This window comes from Nicotiana sylvestris, chromosome 2, assembly GCF_000393655.2.
Source record: "Nicotiana sylvestris chromosome 2, ASM39365v2, whole genome shotgun sequence".
NCBI lineage: Eukaryota > Viridiplantae > Streptophyta > Magnoliopsida > Solanales > Solanaceae > Nicotiana > Nicotiana sylvestris.
In genome coordinates, this window is record NC_091058.1 from 92,344,630 (window position 1) to 92,368,612 (window position 23,983).

Sequence of the window (23,983 nt, forward strand, 5' to 3'; positions counted from 1 at the left end):
TTAAGTGACCTTTAAGCCAAAATAGCTTTTAAATCATAAGTTAGCAATTCTAACTTTTGACTTTTGATTTGTTTTTGTCATTTTAGCTAAAAAACAATTGTTTAAAAGCACTTTTTTACTTTATCCAAACAGTACAAAATGACTTAAAAGTTATTTTGACTTAAAATCACTTATAAGCCAATCCAAAGGGGCTCCTAATGTTTACATTAACATTCTTACTTGCCAGACATCTAAAATTTACATACAAGAGAAATTTCTTAACTGATCTTCACTCATTCCTCCCTTTTCTAATTGATTCAAACAAGTCATACAACTTTTTTTTTTTTTTAGAAAAAAGGCTCATATCCCCTCCTTTCTATTCAATCAATAACGTTTGTTCAAATAAAGAGAGAACCACTAGCCATCCTTTTCTACATTTAAATTCGCCCACCCTCGCATTGTCTATTCAATAAATCCTCCACTTTCAGCAGCAGAAAAATTGAAACTATCATCCTTAGCAAACTGTAACCTATCATTATGCATAAATTTTCAGCTGCAGAAGAGAATATCGGCAGAAACACTCAAAGAAAGTGTATTCGCCTTTGTTACAAATGTCACTTAGCACATTTTCACGCTGTACACAAAAACTTCCCTCAAATTGCTATCAAAAGTTGCAGGTAGCAGTCTCATGAATCTCCCCGATTTACTAATTATGTACTAACTGAAATGGTATATCAATCAATCTTAAAATAAAGAAAAAATGAGACAATAGGAGCAAATCGAACAATAAGAAAAAAGAGACAATTCTTCACATGTTAGTATATGTAAGCACATGCCCTGCAATAAGTGGCAAGTGAAATCTAATCGATCCAATGGAGCATATTCTGCACAAGAGGTCAGTTCTGCAAAATAACCATGTACTCGGACAGCATTTTGAGTGAGCAATTCCAGCCAGGAACTGCCTTAAGCTAAACTACCTTCTCCCAGATTCTAGATCTTCCACGGTTGGACCAGAATCCCCAGATAAAGAAATGCCCATAAACGCGTGGTGGTTTCTCTCATTCTGTTGACTTTCTACTTGAACCTCTGCACTGTGTGTATTATTTACATTGGCATTTACAGTATTTGCAGCTTGTGAAGTTCTTTGGGACTCCTCCAGCACACGGAAGTAAGCGTAAGTTGCCCAGCCTAGAAGCACAAAATAGACAGACAATCAGAAAACGACTAGAAATGAGGGGAAAAAAATAAAACTATCTTCATAGTACATAAATCCTCTCCATGGCCATATTCTGTTCCTCTACGGAAAACATAAACCAGAACCGCTTTCTAGATCCATTCATTTGTAGGGAGGAAGCTGCCTTCTGTAATGTAGCTGGGGTAAACAGTAAGGCCTTTTCCATGGTCTAGCAGTAGTGTATTCCTTAGAAGATTCACAGGTGTATCAGTTCTTTGGATGTTGGAGGATAGGTTTACTTTCTTTTCAACCATAGGCTTAAAAGAGGCAATCATCATTACATTTTCCATAGGACATGATCCCTCAAGTCGCAGAAAGCTATTGAATGAGAGAATTAACCTCTTACCCATGTATAATGAACTAACTACAGTCATATGCATATATACAAATGAGTTTACAACTAAAGTAACACAAATGCAAAAGTGGTAAGAACACAACTTGGGATCATCAATTCTTCCTCCGAATCAATCACGGAATAAAAACTCAATAGAGTACTGTGAAGTGTGAAGGTTTCAACTTTTTACTGTGATACGCAGCACAAGTTTACCATGAAAGAGAAAACTTCTGATATTCTATCATAAAAAATTTCACACCACTGGAGGAATGAGAACACACCTTGAACATGATATGGAGGTGGGAAAAACTGCAAATAGCATAATGCTGCAACTACAAGACCTGCAAAGGAGAATATCCTCAGATTTCATTATTGTCTCATGCAGTCTTACTGTAAAGATACAAACAACAAATAAAATCTAACAACACGCACCGATTAGACCTCCAGCAAACACATCCTGCCAGTGGTGCCAATAGTCATCCACCCGAGAAATGGCAACCAAAGATGCAAGCAGAAGGGGAAGTAACACAAGACACAGTTTTGCAACATGTCCTCTACGGTCAAAGACTTGTATCTTGCCAGATAAATAAAGTGACAGAAAGGTAAGACCAGAAAAGGACCCTGCAAGTTGATCCAAAATCCTCAAAGGTCAAGAAAACAAGAAAGAAACACCATAGACACATTCTGAGACGCTGTAAATTTCAAGTCTCTGTCTCCGCACATGCAATCTTTTCTCGTACAACACATGAGAACATGAAATGAGACAAGCATTCTACTTACAGGAGGTATGCCCACTGGGAAAACTCTTATGCCCTTCCTTGACGACATTTTTATCGCCATGGCATACAACATCTCCCCATTTATCGTAAACCTGTTGACCCATCAATATTTACTGAAATACTAATTTACAAGGGAGAGGCCCTAGTCTATAACTAGAAGTATGAAAATATAACCATCAAGGCAGCATACTTCTTTTCCATCTGGGAAACAGCGCCAGAAGAAGTCTGGCCTAGGCCGTCCAACTGCATCTTTTATGGCGTCTGTGATAACAGCTGTTATCAGAACAGAGAACAAGAGCCCTGCCATGACAACATAATTAAAGGACGACTACCAGAAAGTTTTTACGTAAGCGAGAACATATATAAACTATTACCACTGAAACTAGCCAAATCCAAAGAATAGCTTACCTAATATGGCATGATGAAGATCATAAACATCTTTTCGCCGAAAATAAACTAGCAGAAAAACAACTATAGGCAACAGAACAGCATACACCTGATAACATTTGGAAATTGTGAAATCTAAATATGAGGTACTTTATTTGAAATGGAGAAGAAAATGAAGAATGAAATAAGTTTTGTAGCAACTGAATGAAAATGAAGATCAACTCACTGGAACAGCCCAAATAGGTACAGTGTTACTTTTTAGAGGATACTTGAGGTCTGTCATCATGTCTTTTCCGATAAACCGATAAAACGGATGGATAGCATTCAGAATGACAACTATCGCCAAAAGTAGTATTAAGATCAGCCAGTCATGCAAGTGAGTCATTGCCACCGTCATACCGTGAGACCTCACAGTATGTGACCCAAGCTGGGTACCCCTCATTCTGGCCTGCTAAGAACATGCAAAAGTAAGAACTTAAAGTATTTTTATAATATGATACCGATGACTTATAACTTTGTCTAATTTTGTAATAAGCTGCATATATAAACACAATCCTTTTTCTGAATTCAGAGCCATAATAGTGATACTATTACAAAATTGGTTTAATAATTATCTAGTTAAACACAAATGACGATAATAAGGTCATTTTCATCACAAATCTATTAGACGCCCGGGTAAATTTTATTTATTTCATCACATGAGGTGAGAAGTCATATTGCCAAATCTACAAAAAAAATGTGCTTTATATAGTCAACTATAAGTTTTTGTTTATAAAAACTAATACAACAGTCTAAGGTAAGGCATACAATGTATCAGGGATAGCCATTGGCCAAAATGGAAAAGCAAGCATGACATGCCTAACAAAAAACTTTGTTGAAGAGACAATTAAATGAGTAAAAATGTGTTCTCTCTAATTGCTTAAGCTTTTAGATGAGATGATCACACACTTCAACAAAGGCCCTGGTTCGAGTCTCACCGCCAGCATTAAATGAATTTTCACGTGCTTGCCAATGAAAAAAAATGAAGCCGGCACGTGAGAGAACGTGTTGAAGAGACAATTAAATAAATAAAAGTGCGTTCTTACTAAGAGTTTAAGATTTTAGATAACATGATCACACACTTCAACAAAGCATATTGGAAGTCCAAAAAATAGATACATGGCTCATGATCAATCTAAAATGAGTTGTGGCCTAAAGGACAAATGGAAGTTTGAACATAACACGCTTCCAATAAAACTATGGTACTTGTATGGTTCCAAGTGCATCTCGGAAAAATTAGCCAAAGTTCGTTTTGTCAGTTTACAAGTAGCTGTACATGACTCATAGTAGGTCACAGGAATGTCCAGTCTTCTAGTCTTCTGAATTTGCAAATATCTTGCCCAACTGTTCCCCAAAAACCAGGACAAACTTATCCCATATCCTTCCTTCATCTTATATTCTTGTATCCAATATGTTATGGGTGGAATAACCCGTGCCAGCTACTCATTTCCATCCCCACTCCTTAACATAGCTCCTTTAAGCTTAGTATGTCGAATGTAAGAAATATATACCTGGTGTTTCTTGTGTGCTATCAGCGGCAGAAATAGTTGAGAAAATCCAGCAAAAGCTTCTGGCTTTTGACTTGATCCGTTCTGATTGAAGGCAAATAAATCAATCAATTGTCATGGTCGATTAAGTTGGAACTAAGACTTGTCATGTCTCATGAGCGGAGGCGTATTGAAGATTTAAGCTCTATGGGTTCAGTTTATAAATTTTTTAGCATTAAACTCATTAGAAATTTATAATTATGGATTCATATTTACTACTATTTGTTGCAATTTTAGTAAATTTTTACTAGAAGGCTACATCCTCCTCTTCCCACGAATTACAAACTAAAGCTCAATTACATCATAAGTAGTATTCTGGCATTCAACTGGTGCAACTAGTACAGTCAATGGTTCACATACTTATCTAAGACTTAAAATTCAATCCATAAATATCTAGAAATAAGTGGCCTAATCATCCAATTAGAGGTGCAGTACAGCAATAACATGATTAATCATACAACATGTAGAATTTCAGAGGCTTTTCGCAGTCTAAGGTCTTGAAATATTATGTGGTTAGTGCTGTTGCATCAATCATAAATTTTGCAAGGACTGGATAACTTTTAGAACTTCAGATGCTGCACTAATTCACTACAGTTTTCCCAGGAGAACCAGGTACTCCATAAAAAAGAACACACTTTACATGGAAATGAAAGTATAAAAATGACATTACATCAGAAAGAGAGCTAAAACTGGGAAAGAACAGATTTTACTAAAGTCACCAACACTGTGAAGGCTAAAGCATTAAATCTTAACATCAGTCTCAGCCGCCGTTGCTTTTAAAAATGTACAATAAAAAGGAAAAGCAGATATGCGTTGCACATAATCCCGACGGACCTTAGACTGCGAAAAGCCTCCGAAATTCTTGAAAAAGAAAACAGATCTCAAATCCCAGGACGGCATTGAGGAACCAAAGCGACCAAGGGGGGAAATTAAAATTTGAAGAGGAAAAAACAACCCTTAATCAAGAAATTATGATGAATCAAGACATTAATAAATAAGAGCACTATTCACGACAGTGACAGTAAGAGCCAGTTTCCACATGGGAAAAGCAGAAAAACACGTCCACACAATCTATATTAAATAAACCCCTTATCCACGCTGATTTGGAACAAATTAAGAAGAAGCAGTTGTCAGCAAGCACTAGCAAAGTCAACCCGGAAAAGATACAAAAAAAAAAAAGAAATAAAAAGACAATTGGAGACTTTCTGTTAAAACTCAAAAGGCAATGGGAAAGTTTATGTTAATAATTTTAACAGAACGAAACAACTGATGCTGTGAACTAGCACGAACAACAATGGCAAAGATTCAGTGATGTGACCTATTCACCCAGCAGGTTGGAATCAAAGAAGCGATCGTTTTCTCTGGTGGGTCTGTAGATGGTCAGGGGTTGTCCTGCCGCGCTGGGGCTCTCTAATTTTTCCTTTCATTTCAAACGGGGTTAAAGGCTTTGTTTGGTAAGGTGTTTGTTTTGCTGATTTGCTGCGTTGTCCAAAATCGTGAATGCCACGTTTGTTGCGTTAGAATATTCTAACGCAACTATCATCACTGCCAATCTATGCCAGATGCAAAATGTAGTCTCCCTCCAAACTCCCAAAGTCTTATACTATTACTGTTACTATTGTACACTTATAGTTTAATACAATTATTAATAATAATTTGCCCTTACTAAGAAAACTGTAGTATATTGTTTATCCACTTCTAATTTGATACAATTAATAATAATAATAATAATAATAATATAATAATAATAATAATAATAATAATAATAATAATAATAAATTCCTACTAGAAAACGTTTGTTATATTTTTTTAATCAAAAATCTATTTTTTTACTGTTTGGCCAAAAAGTGTTAAGCCTTTTTGTTAAACTAATTAAATAAATGATAATGGGTAAATTCTAGCTAAATATAATAAATTCTAGACCCAAGATTGATGGATAGTAATAATCTAGAAACTGCATTTAAAGCTATTAAAAGCCAAAAAGGAGTTTAATGATATTGTTGTGAATGAATGAGGGGATAAGGATAAGTAATAAATATGATGAATAGCAATAGCTGTAAATAGAGAGAATAATTCACCTAAATATATAACGAGGTGGATGATTCTCCCTCTGACAATGATGTAAGATAGCTAAACGTGAGGATATCAAATACTTTATCAGATATGATGTGGGAAAGTTAGGAATAAAACAACAAATCGAATCTTGTGTAAAGATAATGTTTGTAGTTGCTTAAGAGTAAACTATTATAGAGAGAGCTTATCAAGATAGAAAAATTATATCCTCCCCCCCTACCCTTCTTTCTCTCTCTATTCCTACTTATATGGAACATATCCCGCACCTACTAAAGTACAAATACAGAGAATATTCCTTTAAATATTCCTTTAAAATATCTTATTGCTAAACTAGCATTTTGGCTGATCTAAGTGCTCGACCTCGACATTGGCTACTCGGCTCACCAGTGTTGCTTCTTAAGCACGACGTCGGCCTAATTGATTCTTGATTTTCTTATTTCGGCCGAGGTCCCCTTGATCAGATTTTGACCCATACATTTACCAAATAGAAGTGTTTCGCCGAGTTAAGTTTAAAAGGTAGTTCGACTTTGTGAGTGTCAATTTCCGCATTAAGTATTAATAAGAAATATAAGTATATACGAAAAATTATAAAGTAATACATAACTACTCATTATGATTTAATTCAATTATTTTTGGGCAACAACAAACCAAATCGAATAATATTGATTTATGAAAAATTCATACAAGATTATGTTGGGGATTTTAAGAATAATGAGGCTTAAAATAGGGTGAATGGAAAATGGAGGGAAATGAAAATTTTAAGTGAAATTTTAAGTTTCCCCCCTTGGCAAAGGGACATTTGTCCCATATTGGAAGAGGAAGAGGTTTTTTATGGGTATATAAACAATTGTTCTTCTTCTACCTCTTAAAGAGTTGAGAAGAAGGCAAGCCTCGCGCCGTCGCCGTCGTCGCTCGGCTTCGGCTTCGGAATATTAACAGAAATGTTATTAAATATTCGTTTTAATAACAGAATATTAATATTAAAATAAATATTAATATTAAATCCAATCCGTTTTTCAGTTGTGTAACTGAAAATTTAACTACCCTCTTCAATTTTCCCTCTTTATTGTTGAGTAAATAGCCATTTATGTTATGGCATTTATGCTATGGCCGTTTTGCATAAACAAGCATTCTAAAGAGTTGCACATCTTCAAATTTCAGCCTAACTTTGGCTATAAATACAAGTCTATTCTCTCAGAATTTCCATACGATTTTCTGAGTTTCTCCTCCTTCTTCTGCATTGTTTTAACTTTAAAGAAAGCAACAATAAGTGTGATTTGTTGCCGAACTTTCTGTTCGTTGAAACACTGGGGTTTGAAGTACCACTATACCAGTGTGTAATTCGTTCTATCCTGGGAGAAAATAATCCATAACCTTGGGGTATTAGGAGGGGATTAAATTCCTTAAGGAAACACTGTGAATTCAGCAGGCTCGGATTAAAATTATGTTTCTGTTTTTTTCATTTCTGTTTATACGTTATTTTATATTCTCCAGAATTATTTTACAAATACAGTCTACTAACAGGTTATAGCACTGGCAAATGTCACATTATCAAATTAATTTGAGTTGTTTTGATATGTGATTCGATTTTTCAAATTTTCTTGAATACTCTTAGTTATAGTTGTTTGATTTGATCATGAGTATTTATAAATACTAAATTTCAATATATAAAATACAGGTGAGGATATTTCAGATGAAATAGTGTACTTTTATTTTTAACCTTTTAACTTACACAAAAAAAAAAATGAAGTGTTCAACTTTTAGATACTCTTTTCCATACAACCTCAATTTTTGCTTTTAGTTTTATCAAAATATTGCCTAAACACTCAGGGCAGTACAGCAATAACATCATTAATCATACAACATGTAATTTCATAGGCTTTTTCGCGGTCCAAGGTCTTGACATATTATGTGGTCTTGACATATGTGGATGTGATAGTTATTCCTGATCAATTGAGCGATGCTACACTTGGCAAGCTCAGAATTGGAAGCATTTCAGAAAGATTAATGTAAATATTGCATTTATAGAGATACAGATAAAGAAGGAACTTTGGGAGAGGATTAGCATGCTAGCAGGATCTAGAAGAGCTAGAAAATGCCCAATTTCAATGCAGAGGATATGTAGTTAGAGTAGTTAAATTATTTGTCATTGTTTATTTTTCTGAGAGCTAGTGAGAGTCTGATCCTAATGGATTAGAACAGTCAGCTGCTCCCAGGTTGTAAATTGTTTGGTTTGTTATGGAAATATTCACAGATTATTGCAAAAAAAAAACTCGCAAAAAAAAATACTAAAATTCAGCATTTAGAATAATAAAGCTATATATAGTGTAATGACCTGGCCGGTCGTTTCATGAGTTACCACTCTATTTTCCCCATTTCTGCTTCTTATTGCCTTGTTCAGCTGTATTATATGTTATTGGGTTGGTTGGCTCGGGTTCGGAGAGGTTTTGGTAAGATTTGAGACACTTAGTCTCTTTTGAGTAAGCTTAAGTTGGAAAAGTCAACCGAATGTTGACTTATGTGATAAAGGGCTCGGATGTGAGTTTTGATGGTTCGATTAGCTTCGGAAGGTGATTTGGGACTTAGGAGCATGATCGGAATGTATTTTGGAGGTCCGGAGTAGATTTAGGCTTGAATTGGTGAAATTGGAATTTTGGCATTTTCCGGTTGATAGGTGAGATTTTGATATAGGGGTCGGAATGGAATTCCGGAAGTTGGAGTAGGTCTGTGGTGTCATTTGTGACATGTGTGCCAAATTTCAGGTCATTCGGACGTGGTTTGATAGACTTTTTTATCGAAAGCGGAATTTGGAAGTTTTTGGAATTCTTAGACTTGAATCCGATGCAAATTTGGTGTTTTGATGTTGTTTTGAGTGTTCCGAAAGTTGGAACAAGTTTGAATGATGTTATGGGATATGTTGACATGTTTGGTTGAGGTCCCGAAGGCTTCGGGTGAGTTTCGGGTAGTTAAACGGATCATTTCAAGTTGAAAAGATTGCAGAAAAATCTGTTGTTAGTGTTGCAGACAACTATGCTTCGCGTTCGCGAAGGGTTAGGGTGGGAGGCTGTGAAGTTGGTCTTCGCGTTAGTGAAGGTGGTCCGCGATCGCGAAGGGTCGAGATCAATGGTCATCGCGTTCGCGAGGTTCTTGCCGCGTTCGCGATATTCTTGCCGCGTTCGCGTAGAGGAAAAGCGAGCAGCTGGGTCCAGGTCAGTGTTTTCTTCGCGTTCGCGAGTGGGTAGCCGTGTTCGCGGTGATTTGTGAAGCTAAGGTTTCGCGTTCATGTGCATCTGGCCGCGTTCGCGATGAAGGGAAAATGGTCAACTTAAGTTTGTGCTTCGCGAACGCGAGGCGTTGACCACGTTCGCGAAGAAGGATTTTGAATAGCTGGGCAGAATGATTTAAAAGGCCATATCCACGATTTTTAGTCCAATTTTACACCATTGTTGGGCGATTTTAGAGCTTTTTGAGGAAGATTGAAGAGGGAATCAAGGGGAAACACTTGAAGTTAAGATTTATGGACTCAATACGCAATCCTAATGTGATTTCTACCTAATTAATCATGGAATTTGTGGAATTTAAGCCTAAAAATTGGAAATTAGGGCTTGGAAATTGGAGACCTAAATCTAGGGATTTGAGGGGTCATTTGTGGTCGGATTTTGATGTATTTGATATGTATGAACTCGTAGGAAGACAAGGAGTTTATTGATGTAATTTTTATCTAATTCCGTGACGTGGGCCCGGGGGTTGGGTTTGGCCAATTTCGGGATTTGTATTGTAATTTGATTACTTTCGAGTGGGCTTTGCTCCTTTAGTATATTTTGATAGTTATGTACTGATTTTGGTTAGATTTGGAGCATCCGGAGGCCGAATCAAGAGGCAAAGGCATCGCGGTTTAGAGTTTGGACAGAATAAAGGTAAGTAATGATTGTAAATGATGCCTTGAGGGTATGAAACCCCGGATTTCACATCGTTGTGCTATTATAAGATGACACACACTCTAGATGACGAGCGTGTGGTCGTGCACCATTGGGGATTGTGACTTAGTCCATCCCATACGTTTGTTTAACTGCGTATATGATTGAAAACTGTTTGCTATCATCATGTTTTGGATTGAATACCATATTTGGGCCTCGTGCCAACTATTTTGGACCCTTAGGGGATTTTTACTATTATTACTCACTATTTTGACTTCATATTTGTACTCAATCATGTTGTATTCTACTGTTTTCATAATTCAGCCATATTTACTCTGTTTTGACATCTTAAATAATATTTTGGGCTGAGAATCATATTTTTACTATGCCCGAGTAGCTTTGAGAGATTTCTAACTGAGTAAGGTCGAGGGCCTGTATTGTAAGGTGATTATGGGATCGGGTTGCGCGCCGCAGCGGTGTTGTACTGATTCATGATTATGAGGCCGAGGGCCTGAGTTGTTACGCCACAAGGTGGCTTGATATGAGGCCGAGAGCCTGTTTGATTATGCCACGAGATGGGTTGTTATTACGCTTGGGCTGTAAGGGGCCTCTCCTAGAGTCTGTACACTCCTAGTGAGCGCGGGTACCCAGTGTGAGATGTGATATAGCCCGAGGGGCTAATGTTGTACCATGTTATTCCCTAAGGGGCAGATACGAGTGATTGTGAGATAGCCTGAGTGGCTAGTTCTGTTGGTATTTTGCTTGAGGGGCAAATTTATGTTTTCTATATTTCTCTCTATTTTCATTCACTCGTTGAACTGCTAAAAGATGTTTTAAAAAGGTTTTTACTGAACTAAAGTGTTTCTATGAGTTTTAGTGTCTTATTGCATTACTCTGATTTTATATGGCCTCGTTGTATCATTTTGCTGTGTTTTACGTGTTTTCATATCACTCAGCTGCCTTTACTTTTATTACTTACTGAGTTGGCGTACTCACATTACTCTCTGCACCTTGTGTGCAGATCTAGGAGTCTCGGGTCACGTTAGCGAGGGCTGACTGCTTCCAGCAGGCTGTTCGGAGTTCACTAGGTAGCTGCTCAGCGTTCGCAACCCAGTGATTTTCCTTCCTATCTTTATTTTTCTTGTACTAGCTTTGTACTAGACTGTGTAGACTTTTCATACTCTTAGACGGATGTTTATATGCTCATAACTGGTGACACCCCGATGTCGAGCTGTGTTTATTTCCGCATTTGTTGTATTTTACTTTATTTTGGGATTTTATCACTTATTAATGACTTAAATTGAAATATTATAACTGTTTAAATGGATTGGGAGTTTGTGTCGGCTGCCTTGTTTCACGATAGGTGCCATCACGATCGGGTCCGGTTTAGGGTCGTGACAAGTTGGTATCAAAGTCTAGTTTACATAGGTCTCACGAGTTATGAGCAGGTTTAGTATAGTCTCGCAGATCAATACGGAGACGTTTGTACTTATCCTCGGGAGGCTGCAGAACCTTTAGGAAAACTTCATATTCTTGAAATTCTTGTCGTGGGAATCTGTTGATCCGAGTACTAAACATTTGTTATTCTATTCTCTCACAGATGGTGAGGCCACATGCTACCGGTCAGGATGGACGACCACCCAGCTAGGGCCACTAGAGGTCGAGGTCGCAGTCGAGGTCGCGGTAGGGGCAGGGGTGTAGCTCGCACAACAGCTAGGGCAGCACTTGCAGATCCACCAGCCGCCCCAGTTCATGATCAGGTCCCAGCTGTGGGCGCTCCAGCAGCACCAGTTCAGGCACCAGTTGTGCCCATTGTGATTCCAGGTCTTCAGGAGGCCCTGGCTCAGATTCTATCAGTATGCACTGGCCTAGCTCAATCAGTCTCAGTTACTACAGCCGCATCTACTTCTAAGGCCGGGGGAGGCACTCAGACTCCCGCCGCTCGCACACCTGAGCAGGTCGTGCAGGTACTTCAGATGCCAGGGGCAACTCTAGCCCAGTCGGTTGCAGCTGTTCAGGACTATGTAGCTCCTACTATGCCAGAGGACGAGCAGCGCTGGTTGGAGAGGTTTGGTAGACTTCATCCTCCGACTTTCAGTGGTGCAGAGGGCGAGGATGCCCAAGGTTTTTTGGATAAGTGTTAGAGGATTCTTCGTACAGCGGGTATTCTGGAGACCAACGAGGTCGCTTTCACTACTTTTCAGTTTTCTGGAGCTGCCTTCACTTGGTGGGAGGCTTATAAGAGGCATAGGCATGTTGGTGCAGCACCCCTTATCTAGCAGCAGTTCTCTGTTCTCTTTTTGGAGAAGTATGTGCCATAGTCTCGCAGAGAGGAGCTGCGTAGGCAGTTTGAGTGGTTGCGTCAGGGAGAGATGACTGCGATGCAGTATGAGATGAGGTTCTCGGAGTTAGCTCGTCATGCCGTTTGGTTGGTTCCTATGGAGAGAGAGAGGATTAGGAGGTTTGTTGATGGCCTCACGTATCAGCTTCGTATTCTTATGACCGGGGAGAGGGTGTTTGGTGCTACCTTTGAGGAGGTGGTTGATATTGCTCGCGAGATTGAGTCAGTTCTCCGCCATGAGCGAGATGAGAGGGAGGCCAAGAGGCCTCGGGGATCTGGTAGTTATGGTGGTGCTCCTTCGAGGAGTCAGTTTCAGCACGGTAGAGGTCGTCCATTCAGGCATGCTCAGTTAGCTCGCCCAGGTTATCGTGGGGCGTCATCGGGTCATGGTTCTCACAGTTCTCATCAGGTCTAGTCATCACTTAGTGTCCTTCCAGCCCAGAGTTCGTCTCGTGCTCCATCAGTTCAGGGCTCTTCTATGACATGTGCATCTGCTAGTCATTCCCATGCTAGGGGTTCCCTTTGGTCCCCATCTCCAGCTCTAGAAAGTTGCTACGAGTTTGGAAAGTTGGGTAATATGTGGAGGCAGTGTCCTTGTCCTCTTGAGGGTTCATCTCAGTAGAGGAGTTAGCCATCGGCTTCAGCACCAGTTACTTCACCACCACTCACCCACTCAGCTGGGGTAGAGGTCAATCAGCTAGGGGTCACCCCAGAGGGGGAGGTCGATCAGGTGGTGGTCAGGCTTGTTTCTGTGCACTCCCAGCTAGACCTGATGCTATTGCTTCTAATGCTGTGATTACATGTATTGCCTCAGTCTGCCACAGAGATGCCTCTGTATTATTTGATCCCGGTTCCACTTTTTCATATGTGTCATCATATTTTGCTCGTTATTTGGACACGCTCAGTGAGTTTCTTGTTTCATCTGTTCATGTATCTACTCCGGTGGGCAATACTATTGTTATGGACCATGTGAACCGGTCATGTGTGGAGAGTGGATCTGTTATTACTATGTATGGTGGACTTTGGTGTGATATTGGGCATGCATTGGTTATCTCCGTATCTTGCTATTTTGGATTGTCATGCTAAGACAATGACATTGGCTATGCCGGGTGTGCCACGGATTGAATGGCGAAGTTCGACCGATTATGCTCCTAGTAGGGTGATTTCATTCTTGAAGGCCCAGCGTATAGTTGGGAAGGGTTGTCTTTCTTACTTAGCCTTTGTGAGGGATGTCAGTGCAGAGACTCCCAGTATTGATTCGGTTCCTATTATGAGGGATTTTCCAGATGTGTTTCCTGCAAACCTCTCGGGCATGCCGCTAGATAGGGATGTTGATTTTGGTATTGATCTGGTGCTGGGCACTCAGCCTATTTCTATTCCACCGTATCATATGGCACCAGCGGAGTTGAAGGAGTTAAAGGAGCAACTTTAGGAACTCCTTGATAAGGAGTTCATTCGGCCTAGTGTGTCACCTTGGGGTGCGCATGTTCTATTTATGAAGAAGAATGATGGCACGATGAGGATGTGCATTGATTACAGGCAGTTGAACAAAGTAACAATCAAGAACAAGTATCCTTTGCCTCGTATCGATGACTTATTTGACCAGTTTCAGGGAGCGAGAGTGTTCTCCGAGATTAATCTCCGCTCAGGTTATCACTAGTTGAAGATCAGGGACTCGGATATTCTTAAGATAGCTTTCAAGACCCGATATGGTCATTATGAGTTCATGGTGATGTCTTTTGGGCTGACCAATGCTCCAGCAACGTTCATGCATTTGATAAACAACGTGTTTCGGCCTTATCTCGACTCGTTTGTCATAGTTTTCATTGATGATATTCTGGTGTACTCGCGTAGTCACGCGGAGCATTTGAGAGTTGTGTGGCAGAGATTGCGGGAGGAGAAGCTTTACACAAAGCTCTCCAAGTGTGAGTTTTGGCTCAGTTTAGTGGCATTATTGGGGCACGTGGTGTCCAACGAGGGTATTCAGGTTGATCTGAAGAAGATAGAGGCATTTCAGAGTTGGCCCAGATCGTCTTCAGCCACAGAGATTCGAAGCTTTCTTAGTTTGGCGGGTTATTACAGGCGGTTTGTTCAGGGATTCTCATCTATCGCATCGCCCTTGACTAAGTTGACTAAAAAGGGTGCTCCATTCAGGTGGTCGGACGAGTGTGAGGAGAGCTTTTAGAAGCTCAAGACTGCCTTGACCATAGCTCCAACATTAGTTTTGTCATCAGCTTCAGGTCCATATACCATGTATTGTGATGCTTCGAGAGTTGGTATTGGGTGTGTGTTGATGCAGGAGGGTAGAGTTATTGCTTATGCTTCTCATTAGTTGAAGCCCCATGAGAAGAACTACCCTATTCATGATTTGGAGTTGGCCGCCATTGTTCACTGTTTGAAGATTTGGAGGCATTATTTGTATGGTGTGTCTTGTGAGGTGTTTACTGATCATCGTAACCTCCAGCACTTATTCAAGCAAAAGAACCTCAATTGAGGCAGCAATGATGGTTGGAGTTGCTAAAGGACTATGATATTACTATTTTGTACCATTCGAGGAAGGCCAATGTGGTGAGTAGGAAAGCAGTGAGTATGGGGAGTTTGACATATATTCCAGTTGAGGAGAGACCTCTTGTAGTTGATGTTCAGGACTTGGCCAATCGGTTCGTGAGGTTAGATATTTCGGAGCCCGGCCGGGTATTAGCTTGTGTGATTTCTCGGTCTTCTTTATTTGATTGCATCAGAGAGCGTCAGTATGATGATCCTCATTTTCTTGTCCTTAAGGACAGAGTTCAGCACGATAATTCTAGAGATGTGACTATTTGTAATGATGGGGTGTTGAGGATGCAGGGCCGGATATGCGTGCCCAATGTAGATGGGCTTCGGGAGTTGATTCTGGAGGAGGCCCATAGCTTGCGGTATTCCATTCATCTGGGTGTCGCAAAGATGTATCAGGGTTTGAGACAGTATTATTGGTGGAGGATAATGAACAAGGACATTGTGGGATTTGTAGCTCGGTGTCTCAATTGTCAGCAGGTGAAATATGAGCATCAGAAACCGGGTGGCTTGCTTCAGCAGATGGATATTCCAGAGTGGAAGTGGGAGTGGATAACCATAGACTTTGTAGTTGGTCTCCTACAGACTTTGAAGAAGTTCGATGCTATTTGGGTGATTGTGGATCGGCTGACCAAGTCCGCGCACTTCATTCCTGTGTGTACTACCTATTCTTCAGAGCAGTTGGCAGAGCTCTATATTTTGGAGATTGTTCGGTTGCATGGCATTCCAGTTTCCATCATTTCAGATAGGGGCACTCAATTTACTTCACAGTTTTGGAGGTTATGTACAGCGAGAGTTGGGTACTCAGGTTGAGTTGAGCATAACTTTTCACCCTCAGACGGACGGGCAGTCCGAGCACACTATTCAGATATTGGAGGATATGTTGCGCGCTTGTGTCATTGATTTTGGAGGGTCATCGGATCAGTTTCTACTGCTCGTAGAGTTTGCTTATAACAACAATTACCAGTTGAGTATTCAGATGGCTCCATATGAGGCTTTGTATGGGAGGCGGTATAGATCTCCAGTTGGTTGGTTTGAGCCGGGTGAGGCTAGGCTATTGGGTACAGACTTGGTGCAGGATGCTTTGGACAAGGTGAAGGTGATTCAGGAGATGCTTCGTACAACACAGTCAAGACAAAAAAGTTATGCTGACAGGAAGGTTTGGGATGTGTTGTCACGACCCAAACCGAAGGACCACGACGAGCACCCGGTGCCTTACTCAACCGAGTACCAACGTAACATATCTTTCTTATCATACTATCATGAGTAAATGAGCCAGAAAACCTGTCATGAGATAACAAGAATAAAACATAAGGGAATACTCAACATATGAAGACCCAACATGATATACAAACTTATATATGTGACATATGGGCCTATAAGGCCGACATGACCATTTGTAAACTCAAAACATAGGCCGACAAGGCCATACAAGTTGTCACACCTCCTTTTTTACTACACCCCGAAAGGCGTAAAGGCATTTTTTCAATTAAAGGACGGGATTTATTATTAAGATTCAGAGTCGCCACTTGGGAGATTAATGGTGTCACAAGTCATCGGTTGAGTCCCGAACCGAGGAAAGTATGACTCTGTTAACAATCCGCGAACCAGAAATCCGAGTAAGGAATTCTATTAACCCAGGAGAAGGTGTTAAGCATTCCTGGGTTCCGTGGTTTTAGCACGGTCGCTCAACTGTCATGTTTAGCTTATTTATCTGATTTTATTACATGACGAACCTATGTGCCAATTTTAACTTTTTACCGCTTTTATTTAATTATTAAAGAAAGGTGAACGTCGTTTAAAACGTGTATTTGGATCGCGTCATATGAAATGCACCTGCAATCCTAAACACATTTTATTCAACATTTTGGGATTTGATTTGGGTCACATGAAATGCACACCCGAATTTAGGAGGATAATTTTATTAAAATCGCGCTTAAAGAGGCTAACGCATTATTATCTTTGGGGAAGGCTGTGAAATTTGCTAAACGGCCCATCCCGAAATCTAAGTATTTTAGTTTTATTGAGGGCCCCGCGATTGTGCATCATATTTGGCGAGGCTCGTCTCATTTATTATTTAAAAGGCAAACCTAAAAGCAACTATGATTCTCTATTTTTATTGTCTCTAAAATAATCCCCTAATTAATTAATAAACCAACAACCCTATTTATGAGAAAGGCTACTCCAATATATGGGCCTACAGGGATGCTATAGTCCCAACGCAACAGAGGGCCCAAGTCACCTTTGCAAACACAGACCAACGAACCCAGGGTCGAGCCTGGTCAGAAACAATGCGGCATTCACACGAATTTGAGCAGCCCAATCACTCCCAAAACAAACCAGCTAATTTTCATGCAAGTCTACAATTCAAAGACAGGTGACAAATTGTCTTATTCATTTATTCATTATTGAGCTTCTAAGTGTTACTAAAGGTAAAATCCAATTAAGAACAATTGTAGTAGCAGTTCAACCGTATGACACTAATTCAAATTAACAAGACTAAACCAACACTCAACTTTCAGGTGATCTCATGATTTTGGGACCTGGATTTAGCATTGGAAACGTAAAACCATTTTGGACCTGTTTTCTACGACTACCAAAACTAGATCAGCATTTAACTCATATGCGAATCTGGAAAATAATAGTCATGCAGTTTAGTTCCAACTTTCATACACAAACTTCAGTCCTTAATCAAATGAACTACAACGGATTCCAAACGTCACAACAAAAATCACTAAGCATTTCTTAGATACACAAACATGTAATTAGTAGTTCAACCAAGCAGATTTATGTTTAATAGTCTATCAGTCAATATAGTCCAGAACTTATCCAAACGATACACATGTTTTATATAAACGTGACTATTTCATCTTAATACTAAACAGAAACCAAGCAAATTCAGCAATTAACTCAAGCTCTTCATCATTCAGCCTCCAAATCAGAAAATTACATGGATCCTTCACAATTCAAACGAGGCCAAGGATAATACCTGGAAATTGCAAATAAGAAGGGAGAAGAGGTCAGCTATGGCAGTAATGCAGCAGCAATGTACAACGACCCACAATGTTGAACAATCAAGGAGCAGATGATCAAAAGAACAGTCCAGCAATGAATTCAACAATCCAGAAGTGTTTGAAATCGAACAGGAATAACAGATCAACCCGAAACAGACTCGAATAAACCCAAACGACCTCGGAATTAAACTCAAAATACTTCTGAAACTTTAACAGAGCAAAACTCAAACAAAAACCAACTTAATTAGCCCCAAAATCACTCGAAATGAACTTCTGAACTTCAGCAACCAAAGATCAAACTTAAGAATGTGAATCCATAACTAAAACTTAAAGCTAACCTAAGGTTTAACAATGGAACAGTAGTTTTTGGATTTTTGAAGGTTTTCTAGTGTTTTTGGTTTTTGAATATTGAATTTCAAATTCAGATCTGGAAAACTAGAGAGAACTTTTGGGGGAATTTTTGGAGCTCTCCCCCCAAAAAAAATATCCCTCCGTTAAGACATTGGTGATGCCCTTTTATAGGCAAAGATAAGGGCAACTCTCAATTTTCTGTTTACATTCCAGTCCCCCTTTATTTACTCATTTAACCCCTCATTTTCTGACTTGTGTCACAAGTTAATACATTACAATTGCTGAAATTACACTAAAGTCCTACTTTGGAAGGTCCTAGAAGATTCTAGTTTCAACTACCATGTGCTACCCAGTCCCTTGAATTCAACTTAAAACTACAAAACCTGTATTAGTTGACCCCAACCCCTTTCTTCTCTGATCACAACTAACAGCTACAAACCAGCTCACCTAACTATTCAAAAGTTATCAATCAAACAATCCCCTAAAAACAACAACTAGACTGATTAAACTAATTAAGACCATTATCAATTAACCTGACGAAGCAAAACACATTTAAACTAAACTATAACATGCTAATGGAACCAATTAAACTAACAATTAATCGATTGAACCAATTAAACCACCATTTGAACATTTAAGCTAACGGAAAAATGAAAATTAAATCAGAATTAACCAAACTAAAGAAAAATAAAAAATGGTCACCGAAACTAGAACAATCCACTTAACAAACAAAGCACAAATTACACCCCAAAAAAAAATAAAAAATCATGAAAACAAAAAGAGAAAAAGAAAAGAAAGAAAAAGAACAACAAATAAGCAGACTTACGGATTCAACTTCAAACTCGACTAGCCTCCAAATTTGGCTTTGAGTTAATGTTATATGTTTATTTCGTATGAAATAAACATATAACATCAACTTAAAGCCAATCGAACCCTCGAACCCCTAAAACAGCCTCGTCTTCAACCCTAAGTTTTAAAATTCGAGCCATTTTACTCAGATTCGAGGGAATTTGGTTAGGGATTAGGGGTGAGGGAGGTCTGGGGATTGTGTGGTGTAAATTTGGGGCCGTTTGGACAAGGTAAGGTTTTGGCCGGAAAATTTAGATTCAATATTTGAGCTTTTTGGCTATGATTCAAGGAAAACCAGTACCGAATATGGAAAGAGGAGGACGAGGGAGATTGGGGTGTAATTTTGGGCGTAAAAGGACATCGGCCGCCGCCGTGAGGCGATTTCTGGCGGCGGAGCACGGCGGGGGTGGGGCGGCGTTACGGTAGGGCGGTGGTGTTACAGGGGAAGGGGTGGGGGTACGAGGAAGAGAGGTTATGTCTCTGAATTTGTGAAGTGTATTATTACACTTTTATTTAAAAGCTTGAACCACTCTGGACCGTTGGATTGGGATGATGGACGGTTCAGATCACCTGACGCCAAAACGGCGTCGTTTGGTATGGTCCCGAGCCGGACCGGGTGGGGATTTAAACTGGGCCGGTCTGAGGTGGTTTTACTTGGGCTGATCGATTTTGGCCCAAATTTGGTCTCCAATTAAGACCATTTTTTTTCATTGTTTTCCTTTTATTTCTTTTATTTATTTTTGTATTTCATTATATATATTTTTTATTATTTCTTTTTTCTGACTTTATAAAAATGCAAAGAATAAAAATAAAGACCTAATATATTTTCAAAGTTAAGCTAATTAATTCCTAAAATTGTTTAAAACCTATTTCGCGACAAATTCAACAATTAACAATTAAAAATGCAAAAGTGGACTATTTTTGTTATTTTCTCCATATTACGTTCTAAAAACAACTTAACCACTAATTAATCCTAAAATATAAAATTAAATCCTAAATTCAAATGTCCAGTATATTTTTTTTATATTTTTCATATGAATTAAAAATGCACAAATAAAATGCAAACAATTAACAAAAAAACACCAAATTCACAAAAATTGTAAAAATAATGAAAGACATCATTTTGTTTGAATGTTTGGGAGTAATTCATATATAGGGCAAAAATCACGTGCTCACAGCTGCCCTCTTTGCCCGAAAACACGTAGAATTTTCGTGCAAAGATAAGTGAGCGGAAACGAGCGATTTTTGCCCGTTTAAATATTCCGTGCGAAGCATTTTTTGAAAGATTTGACCGCACCCTGCTCCCGAGGTTGCCTACATATCCTTGGCTAAAAAGGAATCAGGTCAGTGTAGTTCGGGAGTGTCTGGTAGCTGGGACTACCAGGAGCTGTGATTTCACTGCGACTGCCGCTGCTACTGCTTGCTGACCTTCCTTATTATACCATGTCAAAAATAAAAGAAGCTAAACTAAGCTATGACCTATGAATTACAAAATCCTATCTGAATTCTTCAAACTTGTTCTTGTACTTCCTTGTTGCCTTGTTGTCTTGTGTTCTCTTGGTAAAATCCCTTGTTGCCATTGCAAACTACAAACTGAGGTGTTGTTCCTTTCTTCAAATTGCTGAACTTGAATGTACTCCCTTGTTGTATGGGTGGGCTCCCGACTTCTGGACTTGGAATGTATCCCCTTCTCTCCAAGCGGGCTCCTGACTTCTGAACTTGAAATATATTCCCTGCTCTCCAGGCGGGTCCTGACTTCTGAACTTGAAATGTATTCTCTGCTCTCCAGGCGGGCTCCTGACTTCACAAAATAGATAAAACCAAGAATTTTGAAAGCTAAAACTTTAAATTGTACTCCCTTATTCTCCAGGCGGGCTCCTGACTGCTGCGCTGGAATGTATTCCCTGTTCTTCAGGCGGGCTCCTGACTGCTGCATTTGAAAGTATTCCCTGCTCTCCAGGCGGGCTCCTGACTTTACAAAATAGACAAAACCAAGAATTTTGAAAGCTAAAACTTTAAATTGTACTCCCTTGTTCTCCAGGCGGGCTCCTGACTGCTGCGCTGGAATGTATCCCCTGCTCTTCAGGCGGGCTCCTGACTGCTGCATTTGAAAGTATTCCCTGCTCTCCAGGCGGGCTCCTGACTTCAACTCGAAATGTATTCCCTGCTCTCCAGGTGGGCTCCTGACTTCACAAAAATAGACAAAACAAAGACAATTTTTCTGCCCCAGTTTGGTGACGGGGCACATATGTGAATGTTAAACCGAATCACATTACCAAATATCACTAAGAATTTGAAAGCTAGGTCCTATTATGCAGGGGGGGTCCTGACAACTCGAAACGACAGTTTTAAATCTAAGTTATATCTTCTACAGGTGTGAGTTCTGCTAAATCTTGCTATCTAAGGGAATCTTTAAACTACTCCCCATTATCCAGGAGGGTCCTGAAAATCAAAGGTCAAATTTTATCTTAAGGGTGACAACCTCATGTCTGAATTATACTACCCTACAGCAGAGTTTACGCTAAATGTTGTTATCTAATTGAAATCTTAAAGCTAAGTCCCATTATTCATGAGGGTCCTGGAAACTCCTAATTGAATCCTGTCTCGAACATGCACACTTCTGAGCCAACTTATATTCCTTTGGGATACATTTATGCTAGATTATGCTATTTCTGAACTTTAAACTAGGTCCCATTTTCCAAGTGGGTCCTGAAAATTAAGAGCAAACCTGTTTGGTGACTGCCTTTCTCCACAGAGAGTCCCTCTGAAACAAACGAACTTTTCTGCCCATGTTTTAATCCAAGAAATTTGTTAGTTCAAAAATGGTGGTTGGTTGGCGGCATTCTTGCTGGAGATCTTTCTGCTGCATTGTTTTGTTTTGACTGGCTTCCCAAACTGGCCCTGAACCACTTTGACTTTCCGACTGATCTTCGAACCCCCTGACCTTTGACGAACAGAGTGTTCCATACTCATGCTGTTGTTTTGCCTCTGACCCTTTTATCCAAACCTTTGCATCTCCCATGACATTACCAAACCATTCCACCGATGAAACTTCCGGTGATTCCTTGTAACCCCCCCTCTCACATCACGTTATCCTTAGTACGCTCTGACCACGCTGTGCTTTGCAAATTTGGAAGCTGGTAGTGAGCTTTGAAAAAGACTGACATTAAAACATCTTAGACAAATGAACCCAAAAGAAAATGAAATGCAATGACTTTGCGGGTTAAGGATAAGAAGAATCCAAAACCAGATGACTGCTACGAAAGGAAAAAGGGAAAGAAACTTAGCTGACCGGAATAGCTAGTACCAATGGTCATGACATGCATTTCGGACTAATCAGCCCAATCTGTCCAACTACTCAGCTCTTGGTTGCCATACTTTGTTGCCCCAGAATTTCCATCACTTGATTACTTTACCCAAACCTTAACCTTGTTCATCCTGCGGTGCCTTGAAAGATTTTCACCAGCATATCTCTTTCATTAATTCATCTCTCAACTCCCTTTCGCCTTACGGTGCCCGTGAGGGTTTTCACCAATAAGACTCTCTCATTTCAATTTCTCTCAACTCCCATCGCCTTACGGTGCCCGTGAGGGTTTTCACCAATAAGACTCTCTCATTTTAATTTCTCTCCTTGCTTGTACCAGAGTGTTGCCCCTGACGTGAATTACTTTTACCTGCTTGACTTGGCATTTCTCAAAGACTGATCAGAAGGTTTTTCTTTGGATCGTAATGTGGGCTTTGGACGGGGTTAGAAAGAAAGGGTATGAAAGGCTCAAAACAATTTCAAAATGGGTTAAAGTTACAACTTTCAAAATCCAATTTCTTCCACAACAACCACAACTTCTGCCCCAGTTTCTTGCTTGGGGACTTTTAGATTTTTATTTTGGTATGACTGAACTTCAGCGAGGCTGCCTACGTACCCTTTCGGGATCAAGTCAAACGTAGTTCACATCATAGAAACTACGTTGTTGTGTTTTTTCCTTTTATGTTCTTCTTTTCCTTTCTTTTCTTCATTTTCTTTTCTTTTCTTTTCTTTTCTTTTCTTTTCTCCCTTTCTTTTCACTTTCAATTTTATTCTTCTTTTCTTTTCTTTCTTTTTCTTTTCTTTTCATTTTCTTTTCTTCCGCACTCGTGTTTCTTAATGGTGTCATTGATTCCGAAAGCGGGATATGAAAGAAAATAAGTAAGGCTCAAAGGGGATGACAAGGGGTAAAAGTGTTTAGATAGCAGAACAAAACGCCTTCGTCATTTCAATCTTTAAAATATGCCAAATACAAACAAGTACAATCAAAATAAAGAAATCATACATAGTATCTCTTGACCGCATCGGAATTGATGCCATTTCTACACATTTTCCTTCCACATCTGTCAGATATAATGCACAATTAGACAACACTCTGGTTACGACAAAATGGTCCCTGCCAATTTGGAGCGAACTTTCCTTTTGATTCGGCCCAATGAGGCAAAATACGTCTCAACACTAACTGTCCCACCTCAAACTTCCTCGGATGCACTTTCTTGTTGTACGCTCTTGCCATTCTTTGCTGGTACAGATGACCATGACACACTGATGCCAATCTCTTCTC

The 23,983-nt window shown here is 39.6% G+C and overlaps 1 protein-coding gene across 7 annotated transcripts; it reads right to left on the reverse strand.

Annotated features, from left to right (window-relative positions):
* Positions 1 to 493: 493 nt before the first annotated feature.
* Positions 494 to 5,855, reverse strand: LOC104228977 (putative lipid phosphate phosphatase 3, chloroplastic). 7 transcript variants are annotated; one of them, XM_009781536.2, is made up of 9 exons: positions 5,618 to 5,855; positions 4,264 to 4,344; positions 2,940 to 3,161; positions 2,735 to 2,822; positions 2,517 to 2,626; positions 2,328 to 2,418; positions 1,980 to 2,168; positions 1,829 to 1,888; positions 494 to 1,167 (listed from the first exon to the last, which is right to left on the reverse strand). In XM_009781536.2, the coding sequence occupies exons 3-9, from the start codon at positions 3,153 to 3,155 to the stop codon at positions 953 to 955; spliced, it is 969 nt and encodes a 322-aa protein (XP_009779838.1). In that variant the 5' UTR covers positions 3,156 to 3,161; positions 4,264 to 4,344; positions 5,618 to 5,855; the 3' UTR covers positions 494 to 952. The 7 variants fall into 7 exon arrangements, with proteins under 7 accessions (XP_009779838.1, XP_070024175.1, XP_009779836.1 ...); XM_070168074.1 differs by having other exon boundaries at positions 2,940 to 3,164; XM_009781534.2 differs by lacking the exon at positions 5,618 to 5,855 and adding an exon at positions 5,134 to 5,600.
* Positions 5,856 to 23,983: the final 18,128 nt, after the last annotated feature.